This window comes from Bos mutus, chromosome 9 (assembly GCF_027580195.1).
Source record: "Bos mutus isolate GX-2022 chromosome 9, NWIPB_WYAK_1.1, whole genome shotgun sequence".
NCBI classification, from domain to species: domain Eukaryota; kingdom Metazoa; phylum Chordata; class Mammalia; order Artiodactyla; family Bovidae; genus Bos; species Bos mutus.
In genome coordinates this window covers 40,200,624-40,212,148 of record NC_091625.1, presented here as the reverse complement: position 1 = coordinate 40,212,148, position 11,525 = coordinate 40,200,624, and the positions used below count along the sequence as shown (strand labels likewise).

Below are 11,525 nucleotides of genomic sequence, written 5' to 3'. Positions count from 1 at the left end.
TTATAAGAAGAGATACTGTGAGTTGCCTTTTAACACAAGGCCCCTGCTGTCTTGTGAGTAACCTATTTGGCAAGCTCAAATAGTTGATAACTGTGATGCAAAATGGCTTAAGAATCACTTGAAGACAGCCTATAAGAGAATTAAGAGAAACTAAAAAGAAATATGAACTGTAGATATTGCGATTGAGAGTTCGTGAAAATAGATGTGGGACTGCTGTTGAAGAAAGGGTAGGGCTTTTTAAAAGTGGAAGTAAAAGGTAGAGTTTCAAATTTTACAGAATGGAACTGAAATGAAAATTTTTCATATCTTTGCTACGAGCCCATGGACTGTAGCCTATCAGGCTCCTCTGTCCATGAGATTTCCCAAGTAAGAATACTGGAGTGGGTTGCCATTTCTTTCTCCAGGGAATCTTCCCAACCCAAGGATGGAACTCAGATCCACTGTATCTCCGTGGCAGGTGGATTCTTTATCACTGAGCCACACACATTTATAACATGGAAGTGCTTCAGAAGTCATCTCATCTGCCCAAATAGATTATAAATTATGAAAAGTAGTAGTTATAGCTTATAGATCAGCAGCTTACAGATAAATATCTCTTACTTAGAAACAGTGATAGACATACTTCCTTTCTTTCCACAATGACTGAATTTCATTCAAAATTCTACTGCTGCTAAGTATTTTCTTCCTCCTCTTCTGTTCCACCATTATTATAAGGGGAAGGAACAGTGTTACAAAAAAAAGCCAGAGGGATTGACAGTTTCAAGGAGGTAGAGTATATGCAGAATAGAAAGATCAAATAAATTAAGGACTAAACAGTGTTTACTGGATTTGGTAACATGGAGGTAAATGGGTGACTTCAACCATAACAAATGAAGCCACTTATTTCTCCATGATATATAATTCATTTTTTTTCTAATTCTAAGGTTATGCATGACCTTGTGGAATAGTAACATAATTCAGTAAGGGAAAAAAAAAGGTCATTACCTAGTAACTTTGATTCTTCTTAGGGTATTAAAATTAACTACTCAATGATTTGCTCCAAAGTCTCTAGTCTGAAAGGTTATTTTGATTTTAAAACAAATACTACATGTATGGCCTCTTCAGTCTGTGGGTACTTTCTGATCTTCTAGGAAAGTTCTGAAAAACAAAAAAAAATTATCATAAACTATTTATGACACATACTGCCAGGTTTTACAATAGATCTACTTCTATTATTAAGTATGGGATTGACATGTACACACTGCTATATTTAAAACAGATAACCAAAAAGACCTATTGTATCGCACAGAGAATGCTGCTCAATATTCTGTACTAACCTAAATGGGAAAAGAATTTGAAAAAGAATAGGTATGTATAACTGAATCACTTTGCTGTACACTTGAAACTAACATAACATTGCTGATCAACTATTCTTCAATATAAACTTAAAGTTAAAAAAAAAGAAAAAAAATCTTCAACCATTTCCTTTTAAATCACTTTTAATTTCACCAACAACAGTATCATTCCCTTTTCAGTTATCTGGCCACAACTGAGCTTTACAAAAACTATTACTAGCTACTACCTTTTGACCATAAGCACATCTGTAAAGACAAACTTTAAACTGTGGCATGTTTTCTTGAGTTAAATTCAACACTATACAGGTTTGTAAGGTTGGAAAGAAACCTCAAATGGCTATCTAATCTCTTGTTCTAGGTCCAGGCAAATCTACCCAACAAAGCAAAGCAAATCTTTTTTTTATTAAACCCATCAAGAATTATTTTTTATTTCCTTACTGTACTGCTACAGGAAGACTTAGTTCATCTTTCCTCTTCTACAAGGATTAGAGATCATTAGTTAACTCCATAGATAACCCTCAAGTTAACAAGCTACCAATGACCTCATGTATCAGCTGCCTATTGCCACAATGCTATGTGAAATAATCCACAAAAATTATCCTTCAAAAATCCTTCAAATAAATCCTTCAAAAATTAGGTGTAAGACAATAAAGATTTATTTTTACTCATGAACAGTTCTGGGCTGGGCTAATTTTAGCTATGCTTGCTCATCTGTCTACAGTCAGCCAGCAGGTGAGCTTGCAACTGGCTGGTCTAAGTTGGCCTCATTGGGGATAGCTCTCTGCATGAGGTTTCTGAACTTCTAGCAGGCCATGCTGAACTTACTTTCACCATATTTGGCCAAAACAAGCTTCAGGGACACTCAGGTTCAAAGTGGGTGAGAACAGAACCATTTCTTAATGGGTGAAACTGGGTAAGAAGGACCCCTCTACTGATGTGATATAGGCAAGGATAAAGATTCCAGTCATTTTCACAGTCAAATTACCAAAACATCATTTAGTCTTTTCTTCATACTAAATAATCTGATACGGATGCTATTTCTCCTCCATCCCTGAAACTGGACTGTGTAAATATTAACAACTAATTTTATCATTGCAAAGTGTAATTTCAAGAATGCTGTTGAACTGAAGTCAAGATGTGCTAAAATTAAAGAGCAAGTTCAGAGTTTAATTTATGAGCATAAGGAGTTGGAAAATATTGATTTTTTGACTTTAGGAAAAATGACATAAAAGCTACCTTAAGGAAATTATACAGCATAAGTAGCTTTTAAATTTTCCATTGACTGTTTAGAGCTTATATTATTTGATAAACTATCAGAAAGTTTTATTCAAAGAGGAAACACCCATGAACCTTTAAAATGAACCATTTATTAAATCAGACTGTTATTCTTAACAGTTATGTAAGTTACATGGTTTATGTCAGTGTATTTCACATGGAAATTTTTTAAACTCTTACCAGCAAGCAAAATTGTATCACACAATATATAAGTAGGAAGGGGATACTGCTAAACATTCAAATAAGGCAAGTATTTTAAAACAATAAAACAATAATTAAAAAAATTCAAGCATTCCTTTAAGAGAATTCAATACTACAAGCTAAATGTACTTTCTGAGTGTATTCATATAATCAAGGCAGTGTTTCTTCTTTTAAAACACCAGGAAATGGGATAAGGCTCATTAATAGATACAGCTGCCCGCAAGATTTTTAATCTCAGTTGCTTTCTTTAAATTAAAATTCACAAAGTGCACAATTAAGATATATCAAAAAACTGAATCTGCTACTCTAACAACAGCTGTCCATGCTTAATACTTAGTGGTTTATTTGACCAAATGATGTCTTTTCAGGGAAAAATAAAAAAAGATAAGCCACTGTAAAACATTTAATTTGAAATGTGTGCTAATATTTTTCTTAAAAATCAAAAATTATGGAGGAAAAGGGTTATTTACCTTAAGGAAAAGAAAGCAAAACACTGGAATGACCAAACATTTTCAAAGAACAAGCACCACAAAGGACATTTGCATTCAGTTTTGTAATATTTATCAATGCATTTTTTCTTACTCCAACCAATCTACTTCATCAAATTCTGAATCATCTTCTGAATCACTGTATTCCACAGCAATACGACGGGACAGGATGGTGGCAACATCATTTTCAATGCGTTCATGTTTAGCTTCCTGTTCACGCTGCTCTTCGACTTTTCGTAGCTGAATACCTGATAGAGTAAATCCAAACGTTCATTGTAAACCAAAACACTAGATATTATTATTAGATATATTAGATTTTATTATTAGTAGTAGATATTATATTATTAGACATTATTAATGTAATAAAATCAAGTACACATAAGAAATACTAACAGGAAAGTAAAAAGCAAGACCTATTAAAAACAATTTGAAGGAATCATATTTAGAGAAACATTAATTATTTTATTATGTTATTATCTGTGATAGTATTTGATGAAACTTACCACATATCCCAGAGGATGTCTATAGTTTATTTAGCCATAACAGTCTATTGTGCTTCCCTACTCACCGTCACCTAAAGTTAACCAGGTGATACATTTTTTTGTTTGTTATTTACCTCTATGGTCAAATAGTTAAACAATGTTGAGCATATTTTCTGTGGCTTTATTCTCCCCAGTACTTGACAGAAAGGCACTATTGTTCATTCTATACTGTTAGTGCCTGGCATATAGTATGACATGTTGCTCCTTTGTTACTAAGGTAGGAACCTAAATCCTTTTGAGGTACTAGTAAAGCAAGTGTCACTTATACACCAAATGGACAGCCTTAACACTGAAGAAAATACCATTTTTAAAGTAGTTAATATACATATTAAGTATAATACAAAGAGTTTTAATTAAATTTTCCATAACATTTAAGTCTGATATTTAAAATTTCCCATTCATTACCTAAACATTTTAAGAATCCCTACCAAGTATGAAGATAAAATGATTAATGTGATAAATTTTCTTGAAAATTACTTAAAATATAAACTGACCATAGCTCTACTTTCTAAAGGCTATTTGTGCAAAAAACATGATCATCTAAAATTTTACAAATGAAGAAAACATTACTGTCTCAAATATTCAGAAAGGTTCTCAATGCTACTATTGCTTTTAAAGGCTCTTGAGAATATTACCTTTTCGTATTGCTTCCAGAAGTACACTTCTGGCGTCACTGATTACTGGTAGGGTTGATGGATGACGCTTTGGCTCAGAAGCAGGTGTAACTTGTGATGGAGGAGATGGAGGCATTAATGGAACATGGGGACCTGGGGCAGTAGATGGAGTTGGATGTAGCCCAGAGGGAGGATGAGCAAGAGCTGCAACTGTGACAGGTGATGATGGTCGAATGCCAGGTGGAGGCAAAGGAGGTGGTGGTGGGGGTGGAGGCAGCCCCTGGACTTCTCCTTGTGGGAGTGGATGAACTGGTACAGTCTCACATACTGGGGCAGCTCTAGCTACTGGTGGAGAGGGCTGTACTAGAGGAGGTGCAATTGGAGGAGGAGCTGGGTGAAGAACTCCAGGGGCAATCTGAAGAGGAGCTGGAGGTGGTGGTACTGCTGGAGCTTGCAAAGCAGTGGTTGGAGGTGGAGGTGGGGGTGGTACTGGTGGGGGAGGAGTTGAAGTCATCGAAGCTCTTAATGAAGAAGTTGACAAGGCAGATGGAAGAGGTGGTGGAGGAGGTGGGGGTGTGGGGCTCACAAACACAGGTGTCCTGCCTGTAGCTGGTGACTGAGGACGATTTTCTATCAAACCTGTAGCAGAACTGAAATGAAAAAGAGATCCTAGCAAGTTATTTAAAGAGAAAAGACTAACCACACAAAATATAAATGGCTACCAGTAATTATATCAAGGTAGATGCATTAACATGTTCCTATAAAAATTAAAAATTCTTCATCAATATTTAGAATGAAATGAAAACCAAAAGTACTCTATTAAAAAAATTAATACATGGTGCTGTGATTTCTAATATTCTAAATGGACTCATCTGCTCACACAACTTTCACATCTATAAGCATTTTATACTTACTTTGATAAATAAAATGCTCAATTTTACACTGTAATATGAGTCTTCATAATGGCTCAATATTTATCATACTACAACATTTGTAGCAATACCTGTGGCCCAAATAATACTGTATTCATATTGAAGCTATTAAGATTCATCATATGTCATTTCAGTTAAATCAGTGACAACTAATTACAAACCACAAAGGAAACTGATGTCCCTCTTCCTTCCTAAGGATGGAACATCAAATTGAGTATGTGATATAAGCTTGATTTTTTTTAAACTGAAAACTGTAAAGCTTATTTCTAATTCTCTATTAAAAATTGTAATGTGGGCAATGCTGGACAAAATTAAACTTCAAAAAGCTTTACTGAAAGATTATTATGAGCAATTGCTTATTCTCTCTCAAATTCTTGAATTATTTCCCCAACATCAAATTAACATTTATAATTAAATCTTTGATTCCCATTTCTTTGTCCTTAACCACATACCCAAAATTCTTATTTTTATTAATATATTGCACATCATGTGCTTGAGAACAAAGCTATAATAAAACAAAACACATTTATCTTTAAATGATTATTAGCTAAATTTTCCCAAGAGAATGTGTGAGCTCTTATCAGAGACTGGCAAATTACATCCCATGGGCCAAATCTTAACTAATCCCTGTTTTTATAAATAAAACTTTGCTGAAACACAAACATATTCATTTGTTTATGTATAGTTCATGGCTGCTTCCATTCATCAGTGTCAGAGTTGAGCAGTTGTGACAGAAGCCATATTTCCTAAGGCCGAAAATATTTATTACAAGGGCCTTAAAGAAAAAGGCTACCAACACCTGTGATAAACACATTATGTGCTTGTTCTGACATACCTGATACAGGTGGGTATGGGTTTCGCATCTCCTGCTCCATGCATTGGTGGAGGTGGAGGAGGTTCATGTGGTCTGACTAAGACCCTTTCCTCAGCTCTAGTCAGGAGCTCACTCATCTGACTAAATGGCAAGGCAGAAAGTGAGTAAGATCCATCCATATGATCCACATATGTCTGAGGTCTAGAAAAAAATAATAAATTAGTGTATCTTTCTTGAATTATTGCTCAAATAAAGTGTTTTACATGAGATATTTAAGGTTTATCCTTTGAATGCCAATATTTTAACTACTTTTAGGAAACTTCTTTCAGAAATTTATCCTGCTTTTAAAACACAGAATGCTGCTCATAATGCAACCTTTCCTTGCTGATTCAAGTTATTATGATGACCTTCAGTTATTTTATTACTTTACAATATAATACTAACAGCTCACAAAGGTAAAAAGTGTTACATTCATAATCTGATAAACAAGACAGTAGTTAACTTTTAGGCAAGTTGTGTTCAAAGCTATCTGCCTCTATTTAGTTTCTTGCTGCTAAGTCACTTCAGTCGTGTCCAACTCTGTGCGACCTCATAGACGGCAGCCCACCAGGCTCCCCCGTCCCTGGGATTCTCCAGGCAAGAACACTGGAGTGGGTTTAGTTTCTTAATAAGATGCTAATGACAAAAACCTAGAATATGAAAATTTTATATACCAGAATATCCTGTTGTTCTTTTAAACCTAAATGACTTCCAAATGTCTTGGAACCCAGGGGAGATAGGTCTCAATGATACTAGTAGCACAGAGATCCCTAACTACATTGTTTTTGTCTTTTTCATGTTTTCAAAGGTGTTAGAGTACTCAGAAAATAGCCGAGTAACATAACATGTGACTTAAAACAGATTTAAGCAAAATTTTAGATACTTTGGGCATGTGAAGATTTATAAATGTTTACTGACTATAGTGCACTCTGCGGACAAAGCTGGATTTAAAAGATGTGTATAAAGCAAATTAGAAATGATTATATTTATGCTATTGGGTCAGCAATATCTCAATTACTTAACAGTGATTAGAAACAGATGTTTGTCTATCGATTGTTAATTTGAAAAATCAATTCTTTCAGCATCTTTCTTTCAGTACTGTATGTAGACAGTATCATGTATATTACTCTTAAAATAGAACAAGATAATTTACATTTATGACCCAATCATTTATAGGTATTATTCAAAAGAAAGTCTTAAGTGCTTTTTCCATTGAAAAAAATCAATAACTATAAGATATATAATAATAACTAAAATCAACTGTACACAAATTTCTTCACAGAGAGATACTAGTATAATGTTTGTTAGGGTTGCATGTTAGTTAGATAGGGCCCTTGGCTATTGAGAAAGGAAAAGGACCTATTGTATATTTCTGCAAAAGAGGATGAGTGATTTTGTTTGAAAGTCCTGATATATCTGAGGTAGAAAATGCGACACAGAAAGGGAATCAGGGGAAAGAAAAAGAACAAAAATATAACCCCTTCTAAACTCCTATTTTATATATAGTGAATCAATAACGTCAAAAAAAAAATCCAGACCCCCATTACTCTGTTATGAAATTTTAACAGACTTGGCCTGAACTACTGAGAAGGACCTGAGACTTTATATGAAAGTTAAAATGAAGCTGAATATCATCTGCTTCAACCACTTCTTTCTACAAATGACGAAACTGAAATCCAGGTATGAAAATGACCTGCCCAAGATCAGACTTCAGTAGGCTCACAGTGGTTAGGGTTTCAAAATCATCTCAATACTTATAGAACAGCGTCTATCAATTCAACAGTTCAGGACCTAAGACTTAGACACATAGATACTAGAAATAAAGCCAGTGTTTTATCATTAATTTTGTTAAAAAACAAACAAAAGAAAAGAAACCTTGTTTCAAAATGAGAGGCTGGGCCATTAGCAACTTCAATATGCTTATGTAAGAGATTAGCATCATCTTCAGCCAGCTCTGGACCTTGGGCCAGCTTCTGCCATTCTCTCCGCCTGTCATGAGGTGCTCTTGGCACTTTTTCTGGTTCATGAGGACGATCTAGATTTTTCTGCTATAACAGATGTATTGAAACAAAGCCAAATGCTGAAGTTCTATGTTTTTAAAAAGAGGTTAAAACAATCAAAATAGAATTCTAACATCAATATCGAAAAAGCAACCCATCATAGTATAGTAAAAATAACAACAGAGACAGTTCATTTGTGCATTCAGAGTTAAATATTAGGAGTTTGCTTGTAATCCCATTTTCTAATGCTTTTTTAACGTCTACTTGGAATTGATATATCAGATAAAAACAGTATATTTGAGGAATAAAACTTGAGGTCAGAAAGTCCTTTCAGATGAAAAAAGATTTGTCAACTCTGCTCCCTCATCTATTAGTTTTTGATATAATGAGTGAAATTTCTACCATCAATTTTTCCAGCCCAAACTTGAAATTAGTACTAAGGTTATGTGATCTGAGAAGTGACTAATTAGCTAGCCAATACATTAGAAAAAAAATCCAATTACCCAATTAAACCATAATAACCGTGTCACTCAACAGAAAATAGGGTATTTGAAAAATAAAACAAAAAGTGACTCAAACTGTGGGAGAAAAAGTATAGAAAGGAAAGGTACAAAAAAGTCAAATGCCAAAGGGGTCAAGCAGGTAACATATTTGAATGGTAACAGTCAGATATAAGATGAGGCCTGCAGGGAACTAGATGGGCATGGCCATCTAAGGGATTTCAGTTCAAAAGTTTAAAAACCACTGTGTTTGTCAAACAAAACTGCTTGCAAGCGTAGCCTGGGCTACCAGTCACCAGTTTGCAAATTCTGGCTAGAACACTGGTACACTGTCTAGTGCAGAAAATAATAACATGCAGCATTATGGGGTAGTGCAGGGAAAGCAGAAGTAGCTACAGGAGAAACAGAGGGATGATAAAGACAAACTTTGCCACCTTCATGCTGCTGCTGCTGCTAAGTCGCTTCAGTCATGTCTGACTCTGTGCGACCCCATAGACGGCAGCCTACGAGGCTCCCCTGTCCCTGGGATTCTCCTGGCAAGAACACTGGAGTGGGTTGCCATTTCCTTCTCCAATGCATGAAAGTGAAAAGTGAAAGTGAAGACGCTCAGTCGTATCCGACTCCTAGCGACCCCATGGACTGCAGTCTATCAGGCTCCTCCTTCATAATTCTGCCTAAATCCAACTTGCTTCTTTTTATATTTCTAGTTATCATTAATATGGAATAAACAGATCCAAGTGAATTTCATCAGAAAACAGAAAATGACAATACAGCAGACAGATAACATGTTATAACTTTTTCAGGGCATTTAGGATATGCTCTGTGGTAAGATAATATTAACTAATCTACTTTACCAATATCCGTACAATGTTCCTTTGTTCTTTTTCAGTAGAATGCCTTTCTCTTCCCTGGTCCACTTAATTCCTATTTGTTCTTTGAGATTCATTACAAGCTTTGTTGAAGTGTTTATCAGGCCCACCCTGTCTAAAGCTGGTGCTCTTTTGTGCTACTCAAACTCTCTGTGCATACCTCTGTTAGGACACTTATCACACCATATTTGCACCCCACTGGACTGTGATCTTTCTGTGTGGTTACTATATGGACCAAATAAAATAAAACTGTCAAAGTACAGAATTAATAAGGTTCCACATATGCAACAAAACACAAATACATGAAAACTAACTTCAATTTTCTGAATTTCTTGTAATACCTTCTGCTTCCTCTTTTCCTTCCTCTTATCTTCTGTATCCTGTAACATTTTTTCCTTCCAAAGATCAAAGAAATATGAAGGATTGGTATAAAACTTCAAACCTTCTTTACCATCATCTCTGAAATATAAAATATCAATGAAAATATACATTAGTAAGACTTAGGCAATCAGAATAGAAATTATTTTACTAAAATTGTTTCTTCTTACATTAAGAAAATACAGCATGTGTAAAAATACTGGCAAAGTAAATCACAATATGCACCAATAGAACATTTCTCATAAATCAGACAGGAAACTAAGGAAAACGGAAAACCAGAAGTTTTGCAGAGTTTGTGTTAATAATTTAAAGTACAACTGGATAATTTTCATCCCTAACTTCTACTGGATACAAGGTTTTCTATAAGTCCTGTGGGAAATTTCAATAATTACCAATGATTCTGCCGAAGATAAAAGCCTGAAAAGATGACAGAACAGAGAAACTATACAGGGTTTCTTACTTATAGTCTTATCAAACAGAAAAAAAATGTCACCAAATAGTCATTCTAATAGTAATAGTTATATCCAATGACTTGCATACTGACATAGTTTCAAATAACTATCCAAATACCATTTCATTTAGGGTATGTGTTGTGCCTCTTAAATTCCTCATTTAACAATTTATGTGAAACACTCAAAGAAAGGCTGAATAACTCTAGATTTTTTTAAATGGCAAAAAAAAAATTAAAAACAGATACTACATAGTCATAACACAGAAATATGAAACATACAGATAAAGAGTAGATAAGAACAAGAAAAAATGATATTTATTTTATTAATGTGGTGAGATTTTGAACTCTTTATTTTTTGTTTTCCATCAAATTAGAAATTAAATTAAAAAAACAATAACAACTCCTCATCCCTTTAGAGTAATATTTGTCATTGGCTTTTCTTAAAAACATTTGTCAAAACAACTCCTTTGATTTGTATGTCAGAATCCTGGGACTTCACCTAGTAAATAAAGCAAAGGTTTTCTAAAGGTGTTAGCTACGGAGGGGGTCTCTGCACTGGTCAGGAATCCAGTGAAATAAAAAATGTTTGGGGATTTAACATTTCAAGTTAGACCTCTTTGAACTTGAAGTCTGAGATAAGTAACCAGCCTTCTTATTTATTAGCCTACTGACCTGTAAGGAGTGAGTATATTGAGAGGCGGAGGCTGTTCACAAACATCATATGTCTCTTGTAATGGAATAGGCAAAGTCTTGCGGTCAAAAAGCTGCTGATCTTGAATTGTAGAACTTCGGAAAGCTTTTCTCATTGTTATATCTTGCAAAGATACTAAAACAAAAATCCAACATGTATCATTTTATTTTACTAACATGATTTAACGTAAGGACAAATTCATACATGGCATTTGTTTAAAAGTCAAAAGGCTGTGACTGAGGTGGCTTATGAATCAGGAACCACATTTTTAAAATAAATGTTCTTATTATTACATCACAAATCATTTTGTGCTTTATTTTCCCAATTAGATGGGCCTTAATGCAACCTCTTATTTCTAAGGCTCAGAAAGCTCTAATAACACCTGAAGCACATTTTT

General features: G+C 34.5%; 1 protein-coding gene across 4 annotated transcripts in view; it reads right to left on the bottom strand.

Annotated features, from left to right (window-relative positions):
• Window positions 1-2,691: 2,691 nt before the first annotated feature.
• The window catches only part of WASF1 (WASP family member 1), a 69,771-nt gene continuing 60,937 nt past the window's right edge, over window positions 2,692-11,525 (bottom strand). For 2 of the 4 annotated variants that reach the window (XM_070376478.1, XM_070376479.1), the window contains exons 4-9: window positions 11,110-11,263; window positions 9,923-10,067; window positions 8,115-8,287; window positions 6,222-6,401; window positions 4,476-5,104; window positions 2,692-3,546 (exon numbers count right to left, since the gene is read on the bottom strand). In XM_070376478.1, coding sequence (XP_070232579.1) covers window positions 3,389-3,546; window positions 4,476-5,104; window positions 6,222-6,401; window positions 8,115-8,287; window positions 9,923-10,067; window positions 11,110-11,263 — 1,439 coding nt within the window. In that variant the 3' untranslated portion in view covers window positions 2,692-3,388. The remainder of the gene's footprint in view (window positions 3,547-4,475; window positions 5,105-6,221; window positions 6,402-8,114; window positions 8,288-9,922; window positions 10,068-11,109; window positions 11,264-11,525) is intronic. The other 2 variants (XM_005890229.2, XM_070376480.1) reach the window with 2 other exon arrangements.